At 45.1% G+C, this 26,894-nt stretch overlaps 2 protein-coding genes across 2 annotated transcripts; both read left to right on the forward strand.

Annotated features, from left to right (window-relative positions):
* Positions 1-1,704: 1,704 nt before the first annotated feature.
* LCNL1 (lipocalin like 1) lies at positions 1,705-9,983 on the forward strand. Its single transcript, XM_043989080.1, has 7 exons — positions 1,705-1,852; positions 4,452-4,591; positions 7,003-7,076; positions 7,474-7,584; positions 8,194-8,295; positions 8,810-8,835; positions 9,826-9,983. The coding sequence occupies exons 1-7, from the start codon at positions 1,754-1,756 to the stop codon at positions 9,826-9,828; spliced, it is 555 nt and encodes a 184-aa protein (XP_043845015.1). The 5' UTR covers positions 1,705-1,753; the 3' UTR covers positions 9,829-9,983.
* A 13,804-nt stretch (positions 9,984-23,787) lies between these two features.
* PAXX (PAXX non-homologous end joining factor) lies at positions 23,788-26,637 on the forward strand. Its single transcript, XM_043988967.1, has 7 exons — positions 23,788-24,358; positions 24,624-24,684; positions 24,930-24,979; positions 25,060-25,253; positions 25,771-25,839; positions 26,130-26,214; positions 26,366-26,637. Exons 1-7 carry the CDS (start codon positions 24,213-24,215, stop codon positions 26,403-26,405), a joined length of 645 nt encoding a protein of 214 aa, XP_043844902.1. The 5' UTR covers positions 23,788-24,212; the 3' UTR covers positions 26,406-26,637.
* Positions 26,638-26,894: the final 257 nt, after the last annotated feature.

Consider the following 26,894-nt stretch of genomic DNA (forward strand, 5'->3'; position numbering starts at 1 on the left):
AATGGCAAATAGTCTAGTGTGATTGTAGCAAAGGTTGCATTTCTGAGAGCAATGTGGCATGTAAGATCGAAGAGGCAGGTCAGGATTAGGTTGTCAAAGGCCTGGTATACCGGACTGAAGGGGTCAGGCTGGATCCAATATATTCCCTCCTCTTCCTATGGCTCTGTCTTCTCAAAGGTTCTGTCCACATGCCCTTCCCTGATCTCAGTCAAAACTGCCTTGGTCTTCACATTCTGTGTATCTCTAATGCAATGGGGTGAACTGTGATTATCTGGCCTGGTGCTTCCTTTAGGCCTCCTCTGATCCTTCCTCACAGTGTGTCAGTGAACTTTGACCCTTGAAGGCTATGCCAAAGGAGCACGACTTCCTTTGGGTCCTACTAAGATGGAAGGGCTTTACAGGTAGGCCCAGGAATGGACACTGTGTCTAATATTCAAGGACTTAACCTAGTGCAGTCAAGAGATGTTCATTATCAGGTTGGCTGCAGGGTGAGAGAGTTTTGTTTGTGGATTTTTTTTTCAGCCATAGCATCTGTCAGAGATTATTCATTCAATCAGTCAGTCAACAAGTCAACAAACACTTACTATGTGTCAAGCACAGTGCTAAACCTTGGAGATACAAAGAAAGGCAAAAAATAGCCCCTGCCCTCAAAGAAATCACATTCTAATGGGGGAGACAACATGCAATCACCTATGAATATCTAAGATATAAACAGGGTAAATTGGAGGTAATCTCTGAGGGAAGGCACTAGTGAATGGACCCAGCAAGAAGCCCAAGGAGGCAGATTAAGTCCCCACTGGACCTTGGGCTCCCTTGGACTTCTAAGACTAGACTAGAAAAAGAATCAGGGAAAGGGATTTCCCTAGGTATCTTCTTTTGTACCACTTGAGACAGCCACTTCTCCCTCCTGCCCCACCTCCTCTATGTCTATTTCTCTGAATCCCAGTGCCAGCAGAGAAAACCAAGAACAATTGCTGCAATTTGCTATGAGAGAAGGCTCTGCTTGGAGTTTAGGGAGTCATTCTGATCTGGATTTGGGTTTGAGAGTGAGGGTCCCCTCCCTTTACCCTATCCTGGAAAGACCTGGTAATTTCCCTTTCCATCCTTTCATGGGCCCTAAATTTACCTCCCCATCTTCTCTCTTTAAGTCAATTTACCTCTTTGTGCCTCGGTTTCCCAATCTGTAAAAGAAGGACATTACTACCAACTCAGCTTACCTCCAGGGCTGCTTGTAGGCATGACATGAAGTCTCTGTTGGCAAATGCTTTGGAAAATAATGGAGTGCTTGACAAATAATACACATTAACTTATTATCAACCTAAGTAGTGGCTGGGACTGAAGCCCAATAGGTCCAGATTGATTCAAGCTCAACCCTGGCTTGGATCTGTGGCTGTTCTAAGTGAATCCTGGACAGAGAGAAGACAGGATAGCTAATGGAGCCCTCCAACCTGAAACCTGAGCTCCCCCACCCCTGACTTTCCCTATCTCTCCTCCACCCAAGGAGGAAACATTCTTCTGAATGTATGTCCTGTTTTTGAAAGACATTTCACCGACAGGCCATTGGCCAGGCTGGATGAAGCTGAGGGATGGTGGCTGGCATTGTCCTCCTTGGGCATCAAGCCCTCTTCCGCCCTCCTCCCCCGCCCAAGGCATCTTCTCAGCAGGATAAATGCTGTGGCCTCAGAGGGCACAATACCACACTGAACTCCCAAGTCTTGGTGGCTGCAGATTTAGTGCTGAGTGAACACCCAAGATGATGAAGGCTGTGCTTCTGGGATGCCTACTGGGATTGCTGTGGGGCTCTCCAGTTCAAGCCGACATCCCTCTTCAGGCCAACTTTGACAACAGCAAGGTAACTAACCCCTCAGGCAGAGGTGTAAGTATGGGGGTGGGCTCCAGAGGAGCAGTGAAAGGATACACAGAGCTCTAAGTACTTTATGGTGGCACCCCTTTGAATGTGGAGTGGGGAAATTTGAAGTCCTAAACAAACTCTTTTTCTGTTTAGAAGCCACACTTTTGCCCTTCCCTTACATTTTATTTTCTGCCCATGACCTCCCTTTATCCACACCATAACCTAGGGAGGAAGGTGCAGGTGAGAAAACTCTTCCTCTCTCATTTTACACAGGAGGAAACAAAGAGCTGAAATGGCCTGCCCAGGGTCACAATACTAGTCAGTGGCAGAAATGAGACTCAAGCTTATTTTCATAGATTTATTTCCTAGACCTTTCCAAACTCCATGCCCCACAACCCTCTGACCTGAGTCAGGAACACAGCCTCTTAGAAGGCCTAGCCCATAGCAAAACCATCAGATAATAGCTCTAGAACCAGAAGAAACCTTGGAGCCCATCTAATCCAACCCCTGCATTTTACAAATAAGGAAACTAAGGCTCAAGAAGGCTAAATGTCAGGGGCAGCTAAGTGGCACAGTGGATAGAGCACCAGCCCTGGAGTCAGGAGGACCTGAGTTCAAATCCAGACTCAGACACTTAACACTTAACTAGCTGTGTGACCCTGGGCAAGTCACTTAACCCTCATTGCCCTGCAAAAATAAAAAAAAAAAACATTAAAAAATACACTTCCTTCAGAGGCTGTACCTTCAATAAGCTACTCACCAAACCAGCGCTGTCCTGCTGTCTCCTTCCTAGCACAGCAGGCTCATGGACATCTTTGCCCTAGGGCCTGTCTCTGACATCTCTATCTTCTTCCCACTCACCTGAAGTTGTCTAAAAATGTATTTGAAGGTAGTTTTCAAGATGCTTGCCCCCAGGCTACAATTTATGGTGCTGGCCAGAATGGTTAGCTAGAGATTTGCTCCCATTACTAAGCCCTGCATTTCAGCCCCTCCTTAGTCTCAGAAAGATAGAAAGTGACCTCACCACTCTGGGCCAATTTGGCTTTTTCCATGCTGGATTCAGACCACATGACAAAATAGGTCACTATTATAACCTTCTACATGAAGCTTTTTTTTTTTTTTTTGCCACTACCCCTGTCCCCACCCCCCAGCCCCAGCCCTTAGTGACTCCCTCTCCCAAATTATATTGTATTAATGTACTTTTCTTGTACAAATTTCATATATATTTATATGTGTTCATGTCATCTCTTCCACTAGAATGAAAACTCCTAAAGAGTAGGGACTATTTCATATTCCCTGTGCCCAACAAGGTGCCTGGCACTTGTTGAGTAATTGAGTCAGAAGATGTAGGTTTGAATTTCAAAGCTGCTAATTAATTGTAGTTTAGCCTTTGGCAAGTCATTTAACATTGTTTGCCTCAGTTTTCTCATCTGTAAAATGAGCCGTAGAAGGAAATGGCAAACCACTCTAGCATGTTAACCAAGAAAACCCCAAATATGCGGTGATGAAGAGTCAGACACTTCTAAAAAACAACTGAATAACAAGCCTTTGACAAGTTACTTCTCTCTGAGACCCATTAGCCTCCTCCATAAAGTGAAGGGGGTTCACTTTCAGAGGTTCTTTTCTTTTCTTTCTTTTTTTTTTTTTAAGTGAGGCAATTGGGGTTAAGTGACTTGCCCTGGGTCACACAGCTAGTAAGTGTCAAGTGTCTGAGGCCGGATTTGAACTCAGGTCCTCCTGAATCAAGGGCCGGTGCTCTATCCACTGCGCCACGTAGCTGCCCCACTTTCAGAGGTTCTTGACCATTTTTTATATCTAGGAACCTTTTGGCAGCTTTCTGGTAACCCATGAACCCCCTTCTCAGAATAATGGTTTTTAATGTATAAAAAAAATATATAGGCTTACAAAGGAAACCAATTATATTGAAATAATCTTATCAAAACAATTTAAAAAAATAAGTTCATGGCCTGAGTTCAAATCGGGCCTCAGACATTTGACACTTACTAGCTGTGTAACCCTTGGGCAAGTCACTTAACCCTGATTGCCCCACAAAAAAAAAAAAAAGGCAAAAAACAAGTTCATGGACTCTAGGTTAAGAACCCCTCCAGATGATTTCTAAAGTTTCTCCAGGCTCTAAAATCTTTTCAGCCATGGAGCCCAGATACTTGCCTGTGCCCACTTCATCTTCAAGAATGGAGTCTGAAAACCAGAATAGGCGGAGTGACTGCATGTGAGCGAGGGAGTGTAGATTCTGCTTCTTGTCCCAGAGACTACACTATGAATTTGTACACAGCCTAGGGTATGGGGAAGCTGGAAAACAACCATCATGACATCTGAAGTATAGAAAGCACTCTTGGGTTTATAAAGTGTCCCCTGGGCTTTGTTTTATTTGAAATGCTGGGGGCAGCTAGGTGGCCCAGTAGAAAGAGCACTGGGCCTGGATTCAGGAGGACCTGAGTTCAAATCCAGACTCAGACACTTGACACTTACTAACCGTGTGTCCTTGGGCAAGTCACTTAACCCTCATTGCCCTGCAGAAAAAAAGAAATGCTGAAAGACTCTGAGTCAGAATCACATGGGGCATGATTTCTCTCTTCAGTTTCAGGGTTTGTGGTATATCGTCGCAGCGGCATCTGATGACAATGACTTTTTGGCCATGAAGGACAACATGAAGATGCCAATCACTTTTGTGACTTCTCTGGCCAATGGTGACTTGTCCGTCAAGACAGTTTACCCAGGGTGAGTGGAAATGAGACAAGGGGGTCCTAAAGATCTCTAGGCACTTGCTGAGCCCTGGCTAAGGCAGATTCCCCTAAGTATCTCATGATTCCCCAACTGAAGGCTCTCTCCCTACCAGTTGCCATAGTTTGGTTTATGCTATTGTCTCAGGCACAAAAATTAAGAATTACAGATCTCTGCCTACCACAATCTAAGCCCCTTAAGGGTGGGGACTATTGTCTTTTTGTTTTTGTATTCTCATCACCTAATACCTAGCATCTGGCTCCTGCTGTTGTTCAGTCATTTTTCTGTTGTGTTTGACCCCATTTGGGGTTTTCTTGCAAAGATACAGAAGTGGTTTGCCATTTCCTGCTTTAGCTCACTTTACAGGTAAGAAAACTGAGGCAAACATGGTGAAATGACTTGCCCAGCGTCACACAACTAGTAAATGTCTGAGGTAGGATTTGAACTCAGGATGATGTCTTCCTGACTCCAGGCATGGAATTCTCTCTCTCCACTGTGCCACCTAGTTGCCATTTCTGGCTCATAGAAAATGCTTAATAAATATTTGTTAAATTGAATGGACCAGGGACAGCTAGGTGGTGCAGTGGATAAAGCAGCCCTGGATTCAGGAGGACCTGAGTTCAAATGTGACCTCAAACACTTGACACTTACTAGCTGTGTGACTCTGGGCAAGTCATTTAACCCTCATTGCCCTGCAAAAAATATGAATGGATGGATGAATGGATGGATGAACAAATAAATAAGTAAATAAGTAAATGAATGAATGAATGAATGAATAAATTTGAATGGACCAAAAAAAAAAGGACAAAGTTGTTCTCTTTAAAGATCTGTGGATGTGGACACAGACAAAGGTCAAGTGAAGAACCCAAGCAAGCAGCATTTCCATTCATTTATTCCACTCTGAAGGGCAGCTATGTGGTACAGTGCCAGTCCTAGAGTCAGGAAGACTATCTTAATTAATTCAAATCTGGCCTCAGACACTTACTGGCTGTGTGGTCCTGGGCACCCTGCTTGCCTTAGTTTTCTCATCTGTAAAATGAGCAAGAGAAGGAAATGGCAAACTACTCCAATATCTTCCTCAAGAAAACTCCAAATGGGGTCAAGAAGAGTCAGACAGGATTGAAACTATTGAACAGCATTTCACACAACTGTGTGACCCTGGGCAAGCCCATTAACTTGCCTGCCTCAGTTTCCTCAACTGTAAAATGGGGATATTAACAGCACTACCTCCCACAGTTGTGGGATAAAATGAGATATTTATAAAGTGCTTATTAGCACAGTGCCTGGCACATTGTAGATACTATATAAATTTTTATTTCTTTCCCTCCCTCCCACTGAAGAAGCTCTGTGCTCTTAATCTATTTTGAGACCCCAAATACACACTCACACATATACACACACACACACACACACAAATTAACGATGCCTAAATAAAGATATGATTAAGGGTCAAAATATGTGGCACTAACATATTATAGTCAGAAATTTAGATGGCTCCATCAAGAATATCTTTAATGAAAATGTGGGGACAACTAGGGGGCGCCGTGGATAAAGCACTGGCCCTGGATTCAGGAGGGCCTAAGTCCAAATCTGGCCTCAGACACTTGACACTTACTAGCTGTGTGACCCTGGGCAAGTCACTTAACCCTCAATGCCCCCCCACACACCAAAAAAATTTGTAAAAAGAGAATTTTTGCAAGGAATTCTCTACAGCAGCCCACGTCTTCAACAGTTGATCTCCAGGTGGAGAAAACATGGTATCCCACCATGTCTATTGTTAACTTCAAGAAAGTTTTTGAATAAGTAGAACAAAAATTCTTCTCAAACAAGGTGCCACAAACATATGTGGAAATAGTACAAGATTCTATGGCAGACATTAATAACTGTGAAGATTATAATAAATAATATTTATATAGCATTTTACAGTTTGCGATGAACTTTATGGATGTTGTTTCATTTGATGTTATTATTATCCTCATTTTCCAGATGAGGAAACTGAGGCTGAGAGAGGTTAGGTGACTTGTCCAGAGTCACACAGATAAGTTTGTTGGATATTGACATCAAATAATCTGTAAAGGAGACTTGTATTCATTTAAGGAGTAGTGGAGGATGATATAATATAATATGATATGATATGATATACATTATGATATTACAACTGGATACATAGGTGCGAAGGGAGTTATTAACGAAGTTGTGATTAATCAGTGACAAGCTGTGCAGAACATGAATTGTCAGAAAGTATGGAGTTGGGCACTTGGGGTGTATGCCTTGTGGGCATATACCTGGACGTGTCCCTCCAATGCTTCCTTCTAAATCTTCCATCTCTGCCATTATCAAAGTCAGTCTTGAGGAGCTTGGGAGGGTCTTAGCCACAGGACTGATTGGGCTGGTGGGTGATTTTACAGGCCTGATGGTAGGTGCCAGAAAATAGATGCCACCTTCACCAAGGGTGCAGTGCCAGGACAATTCAGCAATCCAGGTAAGTCTGGAGACTATGACCTTATTTAGTGGGGACTTGTGGCAGGGGTCTGAGAAGGATGGTACAGAAGTCCCCTCTCTGGGACAAGGCCATTTTCACTCTGGGAAGTTTACATTGAAGTAAGAAGAATGAAGTTTAAACACCAGGAAGAACTTCCTGTCAGTGATACACATCAGGAATTGTATTAGGGAATGAAGAGGGTTATAGGTTCATTTTCTCTGATTGGGTGGGTATGGTTGAGGGGTGGAATCTCCTCTAAGAGGCCTTTCAAGTGGTTTCGTTAGTTTTCTTCCCCCCTTTGGGCTGGGAGTAGGAAGTCAAATCAGACCATGTAAAAGAGCTCTGGGTTTGGGAGTCTGATTTGTGGGAGTAGCTGGGGTCTTCCCTTTCTTCCCAGGCATGGGCCAGGAGGACATCAGTGTGTTGAACTCTGACTACAAACATTATGCCATTCTTCGAATTAAGATGAACAAGGGAGGTGTTCAAAGAGTAATGATGCAGCTGTACTGTATGTATAATCTTACTACTGGTCCCCTCCTTTTCATCCCCTTCCCTTCCCCATTCCCATCCCCATTCCTATTCTTATCCCCATCCTTATTTCAGTGCTCAAACTCATCTCTTTTCCCATTCTCATCTCTGTCTAAGATTTATTCTTCCTCATTATAGCTAAGCGATGGTACAACTGATTCTCCATTAGCTTCTCCTTACTCATCTGCCTGCATTTCCCTAGTCACCTGCCTGTTTCCCCCCAGCAACCCCCTGCTTCCCATCTATGTCCCATCTCACTTATCTACCTGTGAACTCCTAGTCAGCCAGCTATGTCTTCCCACCGACCTACCTGCGCCCTTCCACTGAACCACATGTGTCCCACACTAATCACCTGTAGCCTTCCACTTAACTAATCCCATTAACCTATTTTCTCCCACCTGTGTCTCCCCATCATTCACCTATAGCCCTCACACACCTACCTGTGTCTTTCTCTTCAATCTGTTCTATTTACCCACCTATGTACCCCCACTCACTTACTTGGTCTATTTACCCAGCTGTATCTCCCTTTACTCACTCACCTATGTCCCTCTACTTACTTATTTTTACTTCTCCATTCACTCCTTTCCAGGCCGATCTCCAGAGCTCTTTGCTGAAGGTGCACAAAGAATGCAAATGTTGGCACCCAAATTAAACCTGAACCCCAGCCAGGGCGCCATCTTCGCTAAGTCAGGTAGGGTCCTCACTAGCACACCATCACCCTCATTAACCCTACTTTCAGTTCTGGGGACCACACAGAGGCAAGGAAACTGATGCAAGCTTGGTCCTTTAGTTTTTGTTGGTTTTTGTGTGTGTGTGTTTTTTTTTTTTGCGGGGCAATGAGGGTTAAGTGACTTGCCCAGGGTCACACAGCTAGTAAGTGTTAAGTGTCTGAGGCTGGATTTGAACTCAGGTCCTCCTGACTCCAGGGCCAGTGGTTTATCCACTGCACCACCTAGCTGCCCCTAGTCCTTTAGTTTTTTACATTCCATCACCCCCATGGACAGGAGCCCTTAGGTAGTAAAATGAAATTAAATAATGACATTTAAAACTTGATGATGTGGAGCCTTGACCCTGGGAGTCAGGATGTTCTACCTTTGCCACTTACTAGCTATGTGAGGGTGGGCAAATTCCTTCTACTCTCTGTCTGGGTCAGTCAATTTTCCCATTAGATTTCAGTACCTACTACCATTCTCTTTTTCCTACAGATGAGTGTAACAAGGCCCTCACCAAGGTAAGCATGACTGTTGTGTAAGCTTCCTCTTATTTCATTGGGGCCACTGCCACCTCTAAAGCAGGATATGAGATGGTCCTTGTGCTGATACCAGGGCAGAGAATTAACAGTTAAGCAGCATAGTATAATAGAAATCAGAAGGCCCTGGTTCAAATCCTGCCTCTGATGTTACTACCACCTTTGTGACACTTAGCTCACTGGACCTTATTTTCCTCACTTGAATATGATGGGGTGGGCCTCAGAAGTTCCATCCAGCTCCCATTGTTGTTGTTTGCCCTTCGTTCTAAAGAGGACCATGACATCAGGAGGTGCTGTCATGACTTGCACCGAATTGGATTTCGTTGAGGGAGGGCTGTGCAAGGTCACCAACCTCACTCTCTCCTCAAGAGCCATCTGGGTCCACTGGCAAGATATACATTAGGACAACTGGAAATGGCCCAAATGTTTAAGACAATTGGGAGTTAAGTGACTTGCCCAGGGTCACACAGTTATTTAGTGTCTGAGGTGAGATTTGTACTCAGGTCCTTCCAACTTCTGGGCCAGTGCTGTATCCACTTCACCACCTAGCTGCCCCAAGTAATGATCACAGTGTGGCTGGGGAACGTTGGAGTCAGAAGTTTTTGGACTCTAAGATCACCTAAGGGATTTTAGGCAAGTCTTAGATCCTTCTCTGGGCCTCAGTTTCCTCATTTGCGAAATTAGGGAGTTAGACAAGAGTCTGTCCATGGCTCTCTTCCAATTCCATCAATGTATGTCCTTTGCAACATAATCTCCAGTACATCCAAGATGATGGCTGGTTGATTAGATTGCTCCTTCGTTGTCTTGGGAGACAGAAACCCATCCTTGGAAGGGATGAGATGAACTGAGGTCCAGTTTGAAGGGGTAGAAGAGCAGAACCTGGGTAGTGGAGCACCATGGTGGAGGGGAGGCACCCAAATGGGTGGAGTTCAGAAAGAAAACTCAACGATACAATTGGCTCTCCCATTGCAGTGATAGCTGACATGACCCCTGCTGGAGTTCAGGCTGAGGCCTCATCAGTCACCCACCTGATTGTCCCCCTGCTCCCCACCCCAGCATTGCCCGAAGCTGAGACTTTTTCTTTCTTTCCTCCCAGAATCCTCCTCACTACCCAAATACTAAATAAACAGATGCTGTGAAAGTCCTGGAATACTTGAATTTATTGGGGTGGGGATAGGCATGGAGGGGAGATATTTGAGAAAGTGAGAGGGAGGACTTGAGTCTGAAGGAATGACTGACTCTGTGGAGCCACCCTCCTCTTCCCACCACATCCATGAACATACTTCTCAAATTCTCTGACTGAGGTGGGGCAGAACAGAAGAGAAACCTTCCAGATTCTTCACCTGACAGAACCCTCCCCTCTCCCCCTAGCAGGTCTTCCCACTTCTAACCTCTCTTAATTCTAGTCACTTCCTTCTCACAATTACTTCCTAACTTGTTTATGCATATTTATTTACTTATTGTCTCTCCCAAGAGATGGTGAGCTCCTTAAGGTCAGGGACAGTCTTTTTGCCTTTTTCATTTCCCTGGCATAACGTAGGCACTTAATAAATGTTTATTGACTGCTCTGACAACCACCACGGGTTATTAGGTGACAAAATAGATCATTGGATTTAAAGTCAGTATGACTTGGGTTCAAATTCTGCTGAAGACTGGGCAAGCCTCAGTTTCCTCATCTGTAAAACAGAAATAATAATAATACCTATCACACAGTTGTGAAAATCAAATGAGATGATATATGTAAACTGCTTCGCAAACCTTAAATCGCTAAATTCATGCCAGATTTTGTGACTACTTATTAATAATGTGTGCGGTATACTAACTATGGGGACTGGGGAAAATCAAAAATTTAGATTCAACTCAATGGAATCCAACAAATGCTTATTAAGCACTTGCTATATACCAAGTACTTGCTGGGCGATAAAAAGACTAAGCACACAGAGGTCCTTGTCTTTGGAGAGTTCACATGGGGGGAGGGGGGAAGAGGCAGTATAGACATAGGTAAGTCAAAAGACACTGTTTACTAGGTGGGGTGATCAGAAAAGGGCTTGGTGGAATTTGAGCTGAGGTTTCAAGGGAGTTAGGGATATTGACAGGTAGAAATGAGGAGGAAAAGCATTGCAGACATGGCGGGGATAGCCAAGTTAATGACAGGCAAGAAATAGAATACTCTATATAGGGGAATAATTTGGCTGCAATGTACAGTAAATAGGAGTGTGTGTGACAGTCTAGAAGGTGGGTTAGAGCCTACCTTTGTGATGGACTTTAAACTCCAAACAAAAGAATTTTTATTCTATCTTATAGGCAATAGGGAATTATTGAAGTTTTTTGAGCAGGGTTGTGCTGGGGCCAACTCTAACTGGCTGGGGAGAACCCCTTATTAAATTTTCAGTGTGAGCATTTACACCTCTGAAATTGGCAAATGCTACCAACCTGAAATTGATTTGTTTTTTTTCATGATTGTCTAGACTTAAAAAAATGATGGAGGGGGCAGCTAGGTGGCACAGTGGATAAAGCACCAGCCCTGGATTCAGGAGTTCCTGAGTTCAAATCCGGCCTCAGACACTTGACACTTACTGGCTGTGTGACCTTGGGCAAGTCACTTAACCCCCATTGCCCCACAAAGAAGAAAAAAAAATGATGGAGAAAATGTTAAATTAAATGTAAAGGTATTTCTTGTGTACAAATCTTCACCCACCCAACCAAGCTGGTTCTTCAACATTTACCAGCACACCACTGTCACATTTTCATATCTGTCCTTTAGGAATGTCAACTTGGCAACTTTGTGGAAAATGACTGGGAAGGGGTAAGAGTGAAAGGAAGCAGGAGCAGCTAGGTGGCATAGTGGATAAAGCACTAGCCCTGGATTCAGGAGGACCTGAGTTCAAATTCTGCCTCAGACATTTGATACCTGCTAACTGTGTGACACTGAGCAAGTCACTTAACCCTCATTGCCCTGCCAAAAAAAAAAATTGAAAGGAAGCAAGGAGATGAATTAGGGGGCTTTTGAAATAGCCTAGATTAGGGGCAGCTAGGTGGCACAGTGGATAAAGCACCGGCCTTGGATTCAGGAGGACCTGAGTTCAAATCTGACCTCAGACACTTGACACTTACTAGCTGTGTGACCCTGGCCAAGTCACTTAACCCTCATTGCCCCACCAAAAAAAAAAAAAAAAAGAAAGCCCAGATGATGAAGGCATGTGATATAGTAGTGATGAAGGCATAAAGCAGGGTGGTATGCCATTTGAGTGAAGAGAGGGGGGAATGGATGTGAAAGTTGTGGAGGTAGAATAAACAAAACTTTGCAATGGGTTGGATAGAAGGTCTGAGGGAGAATCTAGAGATTTGGATGACTTTGAGGACATAGTCACTGATACTATGGAGCTTCCGATATAGTAGGAGGCTCTGACCAATCCCTGATAACACAAAATTGTATGATTTGTGCATCAGAGAGTTGCAAAACAAAATACTTTGTTAGGTATGAGGAGAGAGGTCATTATTCACCAAGGGTTCAAAGAAGCCTTGGCGGAGCAAGTGGGCACATATGAGTTGGACTTCTGTGAAGGTAGAGTGGTTGGGTCATTCTCAAGGCACAGATTCTGAGGAGATAGAAACTAAATTGGACATTTGATGATGGGTTATTCCTGAGCTGAAAGAAATGATAACTATGATCAATACAGAGAGGCAGAAAAAGACTTCTATGAACAAAATAAGGTAAGCAGAGCCTGGAAAACAATATGCACACTGGCTAGAATAATACCAACAGAATGAACTACCACAAAATAATCAAAAGTGAATCTTAAAAGCTTCCAAAGAACAAGCTTGGCCCCAGAGAAGTGATGTGAGAAGACTTTTTGCAGAGGTCGGGTTTTCATAGGTGTGGAATATTGTATTCAGTGTCAAGGTTTGTTTGTTTGTTTGTTTTCCCCTGATGTATGGATCTGCTTTGAAAAGAGGGGAAAATATTAAGGGGAAATCTAGATTATGTAAAAAAATATATATCAATAAAACTCTATTTAAAAAGAAAATGGTTGAAAGCAGCAGCTAGGTGGTGCAATGGATAAAACACTGGCCCTGCATTCAGGAGGACCTGAGTTCAAATCTGGCCTCAGATACTTGACACTTACTATCTGTGTGACCCCGGGCAAGTCACTTAATCCTTATCGCCCTGACAAAAAAAAGCAAACATACAGGCAAGCAGAGAGAGAGAGAGAGAGAGAGAGAGAGAGAGAATGGTTGGGTGAGGCTAGACTAGGCCCCAAGAAGTTGGAAATAGCTGGTTTGAAACTCAGAAAAATCTAAGTGACTAACCAGGAAATATTAGGAGCTTAAGGTCTGTCAGGACCTATAATGGGAATTGGCTGAGATCATAGACACTGTGAGTGAATATTTACTAAGCCTTTAGGTGCCCCCCTTCCCCACAACCATATCCCCATTTCCAGGTCTAGCTTAGGCAAAGTCAGAAAAGGAGGCTAGGTTGGCTGTAAAAACTGGCCAGCCCTTCAGATGGTCCGTAGGAGATCAAGAAGGAGGAGACCAAGCCCTGATCATGTGAATGAATTGTAGGTTTGGGGGTGGGCTGGGATGAGGAATGAAGCCACAGGAAGCCAGTTAGAACTTCTTCCTTTCAGAAGACTTCATTGAAAGACTTCAGAATTCCTATCAGTTGTGGCTTACTGGTGGTGAAACATGCTTCCTAGCCCTCTGAGAGAGGTGCTAGACTCATGGCTGATGTGGAATCAGCCATTATCAGAATTGGCCAGTGTGTTAATTTGTTTTAACTGTATTTCTTTGTTACAAGGGAGGCTGGAGGAGGGAAGAGGAAAGAGGAGAAGAGTCTCTGGGAAAGGACAATGATGTTACTTTTTAAAGAAATCATCATCATTTTTTTTTAAAGTAATCCTTTCCTTCACTGGGCATAGGTACCCAGACACACATACACACAGAAGCAATCCCAGCCACCACCTTAAGGCTGCAACAGCAGGTTCCTTGGGGATGAGCTGAGAATATATAGAGTTTATCAGATCTGATCCTGGCTGCTTCACTGACAGAGGCTCCAGGGCATAGTTGTCAGGGCTCTTGAACTTGAACAGGTGCCAGCCAGCCCTTCCTTCTAGGTCCCTAAAGGGCTGCATGCAACAGCCTTCTGGGGATAGGACAAGTGTAGTTCCAATTGTGTCCACAAGATGACAGCCCTAGCTCAGAATAACATACAAGCAAGGCCCATGGACCACATAAAGGAAAGACACAAGGAACCAGAATCGTTGGGGTAACTGTCCAAGGGAACTCCTGAGCAGATGCTAGCATCTTTAACCTAGGATTGTGTCCTGCCAGGTCCCAGGAGCTGTGGGACCTATTTATTTGGGGGCACTCTGGAAGAAGGCATAGGAGACAATGTGGTGCTATTGGATTGGGCCAAATGGGACTAGCTAGCAACACTTGCCTGGCCTGGTCTGGCCTGGCCTGGCTCACCCTCATCCAGGGAGGCTCTTCAAGGGGTCCTGGAACTCCCCGTTGGTGACTGTGCCCTGGGCAAACTGTTGAGTGCCCTGTGTCAAGCAAAACTGTTGAATAAGGTTTTGTAGGAGTCAAGAATTCTCAATAAATACCACCTCCCACTGAGGTTTTTGGCATAATATTGATTACCAGCTGTGACCCTCCTGGGAGGGGAGTATGTGGTGCCTTGAGAGAAAGGTGTGCTTGTGAATGAATGAATGAACATATATTAAGCATTTAATATTGTCAAAGCACTGTCAAGTGGGAGATATAAATAGAAAAGCAAGACAGGTCTTGTGCTCGAAAAGCTCAGATATAACAGGGAAAAGTCACACATACAGAGGAAACATCAGCTGCAAGTCAGGCTACAGCAACAAAGCAAGGAGAGGCAAGAATTTTCTTTTCTGGGTCTTCAGTAGCTTTAACTGCTGAGCTGGGCAGTTGTCAGGTCACATCTCCACAAGGGTTGCTGCTGCCCATGATGGCACAGGGTGGTGGAGGGGTCTGACCCAACTGACATATGCCTGCTCCTATCTTCTCAGAATGCCCCTAGTCTGGCTCATCTCCCTCGAAAATGCTGTTTTCTCTGCTAGGCAGAGGATAAAGAGGCCCACAGGAGGCAGGGCCAGCCATTGTCAGGTGCTAGGAACTATGAGTGACCACTGGCCCCCTGACCCCTGCAGGGACTGCCTGCCCTGCTATAACCAGGCAAGAACCAGGCACAGAAATTTTAGAGTAAGTTTGGCTCTGGCTTCCACCAGTTTCCAGGCTGTGGGCTGAGAAACAACTCTGATCCCCAGACTCCATTTAAAGGGGCTGTACACATTTTGGCCAACACTTTTCCAGTGTCACCACCGAATTCCTTCAGGGCTTTCAGTGGGATGCCATTTAATCCTAGTGATGAAATCTATCCCTCTCTCCTAGAGGGTTTTTTTTTGGGGGGAGGCAGGGCACTGAGGGTTAAGTGACTTGCCCAGGGTCACACAGCTAGTTAAGTGTCAAGTGTCTGAGGCTGGATTTGAACTCACGGATTCCTCCTGAATCCACTGCACCACCTAGCTGCCCCCTCCTAGAGTTTTTTTAGAACATTCTGAGCAATGAGCATAGTTTGATCCAGAAACACTTTCTGATCAATAGAAAAGACTAAGGAAATAAATTAGTTCATGATTCTGTATGTGTCCTCATTAGGGATAATGATAACATTTACAAAGTGCTTCATGACTTACAAAGTGCTTTACAGATATTATTTCATTCGATCCTCACAACTCTGGGGGTAGGTGCTCCTAATATCCTCATTTTAGAGATGAGAAAACTGAGGCAGAGGTTAAGTGACTTACCCAGGGTCACACCACAGGTGAATGGCTGAGGCAAGCCTTGAGCTCAGGTCTTCCTCAGTCAATGTCCATTGCCCATCTGGAGCCATCAGCAAGCGGCCCCATTGATTTTGGCTTCTTGCCTTGGTATGCAAACGTTTCTTGTTAGTGGCCTTTCAAACGATTCCTTATATTTTATTTGGCCTGAGTGCCTACATGACTTTGCAGCTGATGTGCCAACACCTGTGCCTTCCAGTTCTGGCTTGGGCCTGTTTCCACTTTAGGAGGGATGTTCCTTCCAGGCAATAGCTTCTGGGTCATTGCTTCTTAGCCAGGCTGGGTTTTTTCCACACACCTGGTATTTTTTGCTCCTGGGCACACATTTACACATTTAGCCTAGGCTTTCAACTAGAGCTGTTTAAATAGATTCCAGGCTTCCCATGGGTCATTGTCTTTTAAACTCAGCCTCTCAATGTTTCCCAGAACTCTTACCCCTGGCTCCCCTTTGTGAGACTGAACTGTCTGAAGATAAGTTTCTTGGCTCATCTTGTCTCTCTCCCAGCAGGAGATGAAGGGAGCTGCTTGTGTTCACTCTTGCAAGGTGGTCATATCTGGGGCCAGGATCTGGTCTTTGGAGATCTTGGAGAGAATTGGGTCAGAAGGGTGATGAGGAAACAACTGCATTGTCAAGAGTTAAGGAGGAAAGAGGTGGCAAGACAGAAGCAGTGTAGGATTTAGAAATAGAAGAGATGTTGTCCCAGCATCTAAGGCAAAGCTTCTTAAACTATGGGTCGAGACCCCATGTCAAGTAGCAATACTAAATGTGGGGGTTGAGAAAAATTTAGCGGTAAATGTTTGATTTGTATACCTAATTTATATACCTAGATACCAGAGGTTGCAGAAAAATTTCTCTGGTGAAAAGGGGTCGTGAGTGGAAAAAGTTTAAGAAGCCCTGATTGAAAGCACAATTTGAACCCAGATTTTCCTGATTCCAAGTCCAACACTCTTTCCAGTACACCAGCAGGTGAGGTCTCTGAGCCAGTTCCTTAAATCTGACAAAATCCCACTGGAGGGGGCAGAATTGATACAGTCAGCAAAGTGAGAAATCTAGGGTGATAGGAGATCACTGAAGAGACAGAGACAGCAGGGAAGTGACTAACTATGGAGCCCAGGTGAAACAGGAAATCTAGTATCACCCTGAGGGGTTGACAGTCTTGGGGAGGGAGGGGGCTCTGAATAGACAAGAGATCTCAGTCAGGTAGAAAAGTAGGTTCAGTGAATGTTGGGGGATGGGGTGGAAGAAGATAGCTAGTGACAGGTAAGGAAGAAATGGTGGTATTTTATAAAGTTAGAAAAAAATAATGACATTCATATGGAGGAGCTAAAAGTAAAAAAATCTCAAGGAAAATAATGGAAAAAGAAAGAATATTGCCTGTATTACCTGTAACAGATCTCTACTGTAGAGCAGTAATCATCAAAACAATTTGGTATTGGTTAAAAAATAGAAAGGTTGTTCAACAGAACAGATTATGTCCAGAAACAAACAAACATGGTGCTCCATATTCCTAAAGACCTCAGTTACTTGGGTACGGACTCACTATTAGACAAAAACTGCTGGGAAAACTGAAAAGCAGCTTGGGAAAAAAAAGTTAGTTATAGACCAACATCTCACACCATATACAAAGATAAACTCTAAATGGATACATGACTTAGGCAACTTAAACAAGGTAGAGGAGAAAGGAAGAAATTATCTTTCAGATCTAGGGATAGGAAAATAGTTCATGACTAAACAAGTATCAAAGAATCACAGAAGACAAAATGAACAATTATAAATATATAAAATCGGAAAGTTTTTGCAGAAACAAGTTTAATGCAGTTAAAATGAGAAGGGAAAAAGATCAGGGGGCAGGGGGGAAGGGAGGGGGTGGAGCTGGGAATCTTTGCTTCCCCCTTGGAATGTAAGTTCATTGAGAGCAGGGACCTTGCCCACCCCCACTTTGTTTGTATAATAAGAAGTGGTATTCATATAGCACTTTAAGGTTTGCAAAGAGCTATTCCGGGTGATGTAGGTGCTATTGTTATCCTCATAGTGTTGTGGTTTGTCCTTCCTTCTGAAGAGGACCATGACATTGTGAGGTGATGTCATGACTTGCACTGAATTAGATTTAAGTGAGGGAGGGCTGTGCAAAGTCACCAACCTCACTCTCTTCTCCAGAGCCATTTGGGTTCATTGGCAAGATCTGGACTGGAGCTAGCTCTGCATATTTCAGGCAATTGGGGGCAAATGACTTACCAAGGGTCACACAGCTACTAAGTGTCTCAGGTGAGATTTGAACTCAGGTCCTCCTGACTTCAGGGTCAGTGCTTTACCCACTGTGCCACCTAGCTGCCCCTTCCTCATTTTACAGGTGAGGAAACTTAGGCTGAGAGGTTAAGCTACTCCCTAACAGTGACTGGCACATACTTAGTGCTTAATAAATGTTTGCCAGTTGATAAACACGCTTAATAAACGCTGCCTGATTGATTGGGAGACAACATGTACATATTGAAACTCATACAAGATATCTACAGATTAGATGCAAGATAACCTTAGAAAGGGGGCCCTGCAGAGACAGACCAAGAAAAGCTGCCTGCAGCAGGTGACCTTTGAAATGTGTATTGAAGGAAGTTTGGGGAAAGAGGAAGGAGGCAAGGAGGATACGGATACAAAAGCACAAAGACACAGAGATTTCAGAATGGGAGCACAGCCCTGTGATGGCTCAAATTTGTCTTTCCTCTCCCCTTCCACTGTCACTACCCGTGGTCAGGTTCATATCGTCTCTCCTTTGGGCTACTCTAACAGTCAGCTGACTAGCTCTCCCTGCCTCCTGTGCTTTATCATTTATCATTTATTAATATTGTTTGAATCCTCTACTAAATGACTTCATACATTTCTATCCAAAACTATTTCAGATTTTGGGATCTGTTCTCATGAACCACACTCTTTTTCTCTTCCTCTCCAAATCTATTGCACACACCACTGCCCACCTGATCTTCATAATGCCCCTTTTTGATCTTCTAACAACCCTGCTTAAAATGCTCCCCAGTGAGCACTGAATAACATGCAAACTCTTTAGCCTGCCATTCAAGGCCCTCCTTAGTCTAGCTCCAATATATCTTCCCAGTCATTTCATACTATTCTTTTTTGCCTTCTCCATTCCCGATAAATAATAGACTTGTCTCTTTTTTGGGGGGGGGTTGGGACAATGAGGGTTAAGTGACTTGCCCAGGGTCACACAGCTAGTAAGTGTCAAGTGTCTGAGGTCAGATTTGAACTCAGGTCCTCTTGAATCCAGGGCTGGTGCTTTATCCACTGTACTACCTAGCTGCCCCCAGACTTGTCCCTTATTCTCATCCTGCACCCATCTAAGTAGCTTGATAATGATTCCCCTCCCATACCTAGTGTAGGCTATCTATCCCCAACCCGTTTTTGCCTTTTAAAATTCTCCTCTTGGGGCAGCTAGGTGGTGCAGTGGATAAAGCACTGGCCTTGGATTCAGGAGGACCTAAGTTCAAATCCAGCCTCAGACACTTGACACTTAACTAGCTGTATGACCCTGGGCAAGTCACTTAACCCTCATTGCCCTGCAAAATTTAAAAAAAACTTCTCCTCTTACCTTAGAGTTTCATCTACATAATACAATTATACTACCCTCTCCATAAAACTTCTTTGACCACGTGATCTTTCCTTCAAATTTTTCATTGACATGTTACATGGACCCATCCCTTGCATTTTGTTGTTGTTCAGTCATTGCAGTTGTGTCCAAGTCTTCTTGACCCCATTTGGGATTTCCTAGGCAAAGATACTGGGGTGATTTGCCATTTCCTTCTCCAGCTCATTTTACAGATGAGGAAACTGAGGCAAACAGGGTTAAATGATTTGCCCAAGCTCACACAGCTAGTGAGTGTCTGAGGCCAGCTTTGAACTCATGAGGATGAGTCTTCCTGACTCCAAAGCCAGAGCTGTATCCACTGCACCACCTAGGTAAACAAACTCTAACCTTAGCCATGTTTAAATATGTGTGTCTCATCAAGGTTCTATCAGGCGATAAGTAATATTCTTCATTATTTGTCCTCTGGATGATCATTGTGTTCACCAGAGTGCTTAAGTTTTTCAAAATTGTTCCTCATTACAATGTTGTTGCTATTGTATTGATTATTTTTTTGGTTCTGCTCACTTCCCTCTGCCTCAGTTCATACAGGTCTTCCCAGGTTCTTCTGAAATTGTCTCATTCATCATTTCTTAGGGCACAATAATACTCTATTATATTCAGATACCATAATTTGTTCAGCTATTCTACAGTTAATGGGCACCCCCTCAGTTTTTAGTTCTTTGCCACCACATAAAACACACTATAAAAATTGTTGTACTATATAGGTTCTCTCTTCCTTCTCTCTTTTTTTTACTCATTTGTGATATGAGCAAATTAGGGCTCCTTGAAATCACTATCTATTTCTGCCCTGTGGGTCCAAGCAAACGAATCTAACCTCCCTTCCACCGACACTCTTAAAATCATTGAAGACTGGGGCAGCTAGGTGGCACAGTGGGTAGAGCACCAGCCCTGGAGTCAGGAGGACCTGAGTTGAAATCTGGTCTCAGACACTTGACACTTATTAGCTGTGTGACCCTGGGCAAGTCACTTAACCCCAATTGCCTTCACCAAAGAGAGAGAGAAAATCATTGAGGACTGCCAGCACGTTCTCCATTAATCTCTCTTTTCTCCAGGCCCTGGCAGGCCTAAGAAGCTAAGTAGAGATGAGAGCTGGTGCTACAGTCCCTGATCATCCAGCCTCATCTCCCAAGCATTCTTCATATAGCATAATCCTATGTCTTAATCACCTTTGCCTCCCCAGAGAAGGATGAGATGCAGAAGAAGAACAAGAACAAGGTACTGAAACATTCAGGAAGTCATCCTAGAGGGACTGCAGACAGCAGTGACGTTCACTTGGAAGGGTGGTATAAACAGAGGGTATGAACCTCTCTTCCCTGGACAAACCTAAAAAGATATTCCCCTTGACTCCTATAATGAGAGTCCCACAACAGATACAGAGCTCAGTAGAGTTTTCTTGTCCCTGACCTTGGAGGGATATTCCCTAGAGCATCAAAGACTCATTCATCTTTCAAGGAGGCTCAGAGAGGAACCAATCCAACTGGTGCCAGGCTACTTGGTGTCCTGCTGGGTTCCTGGGTACCCGAGGGAATCAAGCACCACAAAGGCTTCCGCTCCCTTGAAGAACCACTCAACTCACTCCCAAATGAGCATAGTGTGTCCCCTTGGTAGTTCTTGGCAAGCCACAAAACTGTCATTCATTCTCCTTGTTCCTGGAGGAATTTTGTTTTTGTTTGTTTGTTTGTTTTTGTTTTTGTTTTCCTGGGGAAATGGGGGTTAAGTGACTTGCCCAGGGTCACATAGCTAGCATCAAGTGTCTGAAGCCAGACTTGAACTCAGGTCCTCCTGAATCCAGGGCCAGTGCTTTATCCACTGCGCCACCTAGCCGCCCCCTCTGGAATAGCTTTGTAACTGGGTGGGCAGGACACGATCTAAAATAACTACCTCCAGCACTCTAGGAGGTGTGTAGTCCCTCTGGACTCATTGTTTAGCATTGTACTGATGGGGTTCTATAGTCTTTTAGAGTTGTTCTTCCTTATAACGTTGTTCATCCATCGTATAAATTATTCTCCTGGTTGTGATCTCTTTTCTCAGCATCATTTCACTAAGGTCATCTCAGTTTCCTTTGAGGCAGTATTTCAGCCTAACAGCCTCCTTACTGTGCTGCAGTGATCTGAGATGATGCTACTTAACTCTCTGTGACTATGGCTGAAATTTCAGCCTGAGGAAAATTAGGTCTTTGTAGGCCTAACAAGATAGATCACACTACAGAGAAAGACAAGTTGCCTTTGGTTCTGGCATCCTCACTGCATTTACACACCTGGAGTCCCAGTCCAGAATTGTTCCCCACTCCCCAGCAAGAAGTTTGAAGCCAATAGTTTAGCCTAGTGAAAGTTGGGAAATAAGAAGGTTAGAAAGACAGAGTCACTCTTTTCCCTTGCCCATCCTCTGCTCAACATAGTGCCTGCCACCAAGTATGGACTGATGGAGCGCAGGGACTCTGAGAGCTGGAAGAGATGTAGAAGCAAGCAAAAGGGTCAGTCTCTGAGAAAAACTGGACCGCCTCATACTGTCTCCCCTATACAGGCACTGTGAAGGGACACAGAAGGGTGCCCAGTTCTACCCTGTGTGGGATGGCACTATCTGAAATGGAATCTCTTATGTGGAAGACACATAAGAAGGGGGTGCAGTATGGTGTAGTGGAGAGAGTGCTGAATTTAGAGTCAGAGGACCTGGGTTCAAATCCCAGCTCTGAAGCTTCCTTGTGACATTGGGGCAAGTCACTTAATGTTTGGGTCTCAGTTTCTTCATCTGCAAAATGAGGGAGTTAGAATAGATGGTAGCTGAAGTCCCTTCCCAGCAGCTAGGTGTTGAAGTAGATAGAGTACTAGGCCAGGAGTCAGGAAGACCTGAGTTCAAATCTGGCCTCAGACACTTGGCAAGTCACTTAATCCTGCTTGACTCAGTTTCCTAATCTGTAAAGTGAGCTGGAGAAGGAAATGGCAAACTGCTCTGGCATCTTTGCCAAGAAAACCTCAAATGGAGTCACAAAGAGTCGGACAGTAGTAAACAAGGGCAGAGGGTGCTTCCCTTTCAGCACCTGATCCAGCACTTAGCACTTTGAAGTCACAAATGCCTACCCAAATTAAGTATAAGGCTCCGTGAGAATGGGATCTGGAATTCCAGGCAGGGGAGAAGACTGGCCAAGAGGATGAAAGGAGGTAGGAGACAAAGACAACTCTGCCTACATCACAACTTTAGGAAAAGAGTTTTGAAGAAAAGAAGGTAATCTTAACGTTCTCATGCTTGAAATTAGGGTTTTGTTATATTTTTTCAAATCATGAAACCAGTTTTATCCTAGGTTTTTTTGTTTTGTTTTTGTTTTTTGCTTTCTGCAGGGCAATGGGGTTAAGTGACTTGCCCAGGGTCACATAGCTAGTAAGTGTCAAGTGTCTGAGATTGGATTTTTTTTTTTTTGCAGGGTAATGGGGGTTAAGTGACTTGCCCAGGGTCACACAGCTGGTAAGTGTCAAGTGTCTGAGGTTGGATTTGAACTCAGGTACTCCTGACTCCAAGGCTGGTGCTCTATCCACTGTACCACCTAGTTGCCCCCATGAGGTTGGATTTGAACTCAGGTCCTCCTGAATCCAGGGCTAGTGCTTTATCCACTGCACCACCCAGATACCCCAAATAGTGTGTGTGTGTGTGTGTGTGAGTGTGTGTTTTGCTGGTCAGTGAGGGTTAAGTGACTTGCCCAAGGTCACACAGCTAGAAGTGTCAAGTGTCTGAGGTCGGATTTGAACTCAGGTTCTCCTGAATCCAGGGCTGGTGCTTTATCTGCTGCTCCACCTAGCTGCCCCCATCCTAGGTTTTTAAAAAGATATGTTGTGGCTGATACAGGAATTTGTTTTTCTTGACTATATATATTTCTAACAGTTTTGTTTTTCTTGGTTTCTCCATGGGTGGGGAGGGAAAGGTGGAGAGAGAGAGATTTAGAACTGAAAAGAAAATAGCAATGAAAACAAAAATGTTAGGCTGTAAGAGGGAGAGGATGATGGGTAAAATGGCATATATTGTCAGACTTTTACTTAATTCCCCCTCCCCCTTCTTATTCTTTATTATAAGGGTTTGCTCTCTGTGAGGGAAGGGGGAGAAAGATTACACTGGGAAGTGTAGGCCACACTAAAACAAAATCTATCAATAACATTTTTTTAAAATAACAAATTACACACACACATACACACACCACAAATTACAAACATTTACTGGAGGGTGAACAGTGACAGAAAAATTGCTAATATAATATGTAATATTATCTACCATTCTTCTTAAATCATCCTAGTAATGTCAGAACTTCAGTAATGTTTTTGCATTTCTCCTCTTAAAATATTTACTCTAGATTATCTGAACCACACTTTAACATACCCCCATCACACACACCCCTCCCCCCTCCACACCCGGGATTTTAAGGAACTTGGCTTGAGCCGCATCTCGGTTTCTATCTAGCATCTTTGCCCTCTTTCTTGGGATTCATGGCATGAAGGGCAAAACAGCCAGAATGAAGTGGGTTTCTTTGTTGGGATTGCGGAGGGCGGCAAGCATCTCACGCCCAGGCCTTGCTTCTAGTATGTCTCTCTCCCCCTTTTCTCCTAAAAGTCTAAGAATTTTTTCCCGAGTCTAGGATGGGACATCCCCCACGGTGCCGGGCTTGCTATCCTGTTATGTGATTAAAGGCGCTTTATTCCTTCACTCATGAGTTTGAGTTGCATCAGGACATGACTACGGCATACAGGCCTTCTCCGGGTGAGGATGCCCCGGAGCTCCGCCCGTTCCGGGGCTGGGACTGCTACTGCGGGCTGCTCCTCCGGGGACCCCGGCGCCCCGGCTCCCAGCTCCTGCAATGCAGCGGCCCCTCGCGCCCGGCTCCCTGTGCATCGTACCCGCTGGCTCCGGACAGGGGCCGCCCCGCTACGTGTGCTACTGCGAGGGCCCTGAGGGGCCGGGGCTTGACTCCGACCCTGGAGAGACCGGCGCTTTCAACATCTAGTGAGTGCGGGCCAGCACGGCGCTAGGCCACGGGTAGCTTGAGCGGGCGGGCCAGCGCCCACAGGGCAACAGTCTTTCTAGTGCTCCGCCTCCTGCTACGCGCAGGCGCGATCGCGGATCTCTGCTCCCAGCTCCTCCCGCCGGTGGCCGGAGCTCGGTGCCATGAGGGGAGGGATCGCAGACCAGAACCGGGATTGGGTCGGGGTGCAGAGAACGTAGAGGCCCTCATGTGGATGCATTTCTGATCCTCCTTCCTGTCCCCCAGTGTGACTGATGCCCTGGAGCTCTGGAACACCAGCTTCACCCCGGAGAGCCTGGAGAAACATGTGGGTGACACATTGGGTGCCCTGCGCTCTGCCCCTTGTTCCCTGTAGGATCCCATCGGAACAAACTAGGTCTCTTCTACTCCATTTTCATACTCTGGGCCCTCACCCCGTTGTCACACCAAACTGAGTGTCCGACCTCTATGTCTCCATTCTACACCCCCCTACCCCCACTCTTTTGAAAGGGTTAGGCAGTAGGTACTAAGGGTCCCTAGATGTTGTTAACCAGGCTTCATCTTATCCCACAGAAAGCCCAGCATGGCTTGGATGGGGCTGAGGACTATTCGACTTGGTTCAGGTGAGTTTCCTCGGGGAGATAAAGCTAGGGTCCTGTTGCCCAAGAAATAGCATCGAACTCTTCCCCCTGCCAATCCATAGGGCTGCCTGTGACCAGCACTCAGTATCTTTGACCTTGAAGGATGACAGCAGCGCTTACCTGACTATCTCCAGGGAAGCAGAAACCCTGACTTTTGACCTTTCTAAGGTGCCCAATCCTGAAGCAGCCCCACAAGTCCAGACATTGATGCTGAGGTTGGCAGAGCAAGTATGCAAGTTGGAGAAGCAGCTGGCAGGTACAACAGAACCTGATGTCCCAGTCAGCCAATAAACATTTGGCCTCTGGTGCCCCCTCCTAGGAAAGGGATGGGACCTGGGCACAACTCTGGCCAAGGTGTTAGCATCAGCCCTGGGTCTTGCTGCCCCAAGTATTTATAGTGTTGTCATGTGTGAGAGAATTTGTTCTACTTGTTGACCCTAGAGGTCAGCACTATGAGCAATGGGTAAAGATGTAAGCTTCTTGTAAGGGGAAATTTCCTGCAGTTAGTATTGTTCCAAAGTAGCCTGGGCTGCCTTGGGAGATGGTGGGTTCCCTATTACTGGAAGTCCTAAAAGTGGAGACTGGGTAGCCAATGATCAAGCCTATTGTAGAGAGGCTTCCTGTTCAAATACTAGCTGGAGGAGATAACTTCCGGCTTAGATTCTGATTCTGACATCCCTGGAAGGAGTGATGGCAGTAAGAGCTGTAGTCGTTCTGAACATGAAGTAAAATTCCCTGTGTAAACCCAACCTCAAACTCATTTCTTTTCTCAGCTTTAAAGGATGAGACCCCAAGCCCTAGGAAGAAACCCCAGCCAGGCAGGCAGCAGCTGTTTTTGCCAGGTAGGAAACAGCCTGAGGGGAAGAAGGGTGAATATGGACAGGCTCCCATATAATAAGTTGACTCGATGTGCTCCCCCAAGCATATTTCTGACTCTCTGGCCTTAGTCTATTTGATGTAGAGGCTGAAGTCCAGCCTTGTGCCCGTATCTTACCTGAAGGAGTCTCCTGTGGGTAGATGATTCCCGCAGGGAATCCATCTTGGATGTGGGAGAGGGACTGAAGGATATGACCCTTGTGGTGATGGGGACAGGGGAATGAGCCAGCTTGAGTAGATTTCTTGAATACCCTAGATCCAGATTCTCGAAGAGGTGCCTCAGGCCCTGTGGTCAAGAAATGGATGCCAGGAGAGTCGCTCATCAATCCTGGCTTCAAGAGGTACCACCTGCCCTGCCCCTGTCCTTCCCAAGGACCTATCTCCCCAGCATAAATTTCAGGTCCTCATTTCTCTCTCCATTGGTGAGAAACCTTTCCCTCCAACCCTGATACAGTTTCTTCATTATTTCCCACCATCTTTCTGTCCTTACAGTAAGAAGCCAGCCAGTGGTGTGAACTTTGATGATGCCTAAGACATGGTAATAACTGCATGAGGTTATTGCCTCCTGGGGGACAAGGACTTCAGGAGCTGCAGGGCTCCAGGGAAGCCAATAGGCCTCAGAGCCCAGCATGAAGGGAAAAGGGGAAGGGCCAAGTTGGCTGTGTCCAGAGGAATGAGTGATTCATCAAGTCTGTGACAGCTGGCTCCCAGCTTAGCTGCTCTCCTAAAGCAAAGCAAAATAAATCACAAATATTTATTGTCTAGTGTGTGTAACACTCAGACTTTCCTTAGACTTATCTCGGTCTAGAGAGTGGGCCAGGGAATCCTTAGACCACCTCCCCAGACACCCCTCCCCCCCCCATTAGGGAAAGGCTGGTTCCCTGGTACAGGGTTGCTTTGGGTGTGGGGGCCAAAAATGTAAACAGATTGTGTCACAGTTCAAACCTCCAGCCAGGCCAAACTACTTTGTGAAGGCGGTTCCTTCTCTTTCCCTACAGGTTTCGGGGGTGGGGGAAAGGTG

This window comes from Dromiciops gliroides, chromosome 2 (genome assembly GCF_019393635.1).
Source record: "Dromiciops gliroides isolate mDroGli1 chromosome 2, mDroGli1.pri, whole genome shotgun sequence".
Lineage (NCBI taxonomy): Eukaryota > Metazoa > Chordata > Mammalia > Microbiotheria > Microbiotheriidae > Dromiciops > Dromiciops gliroides.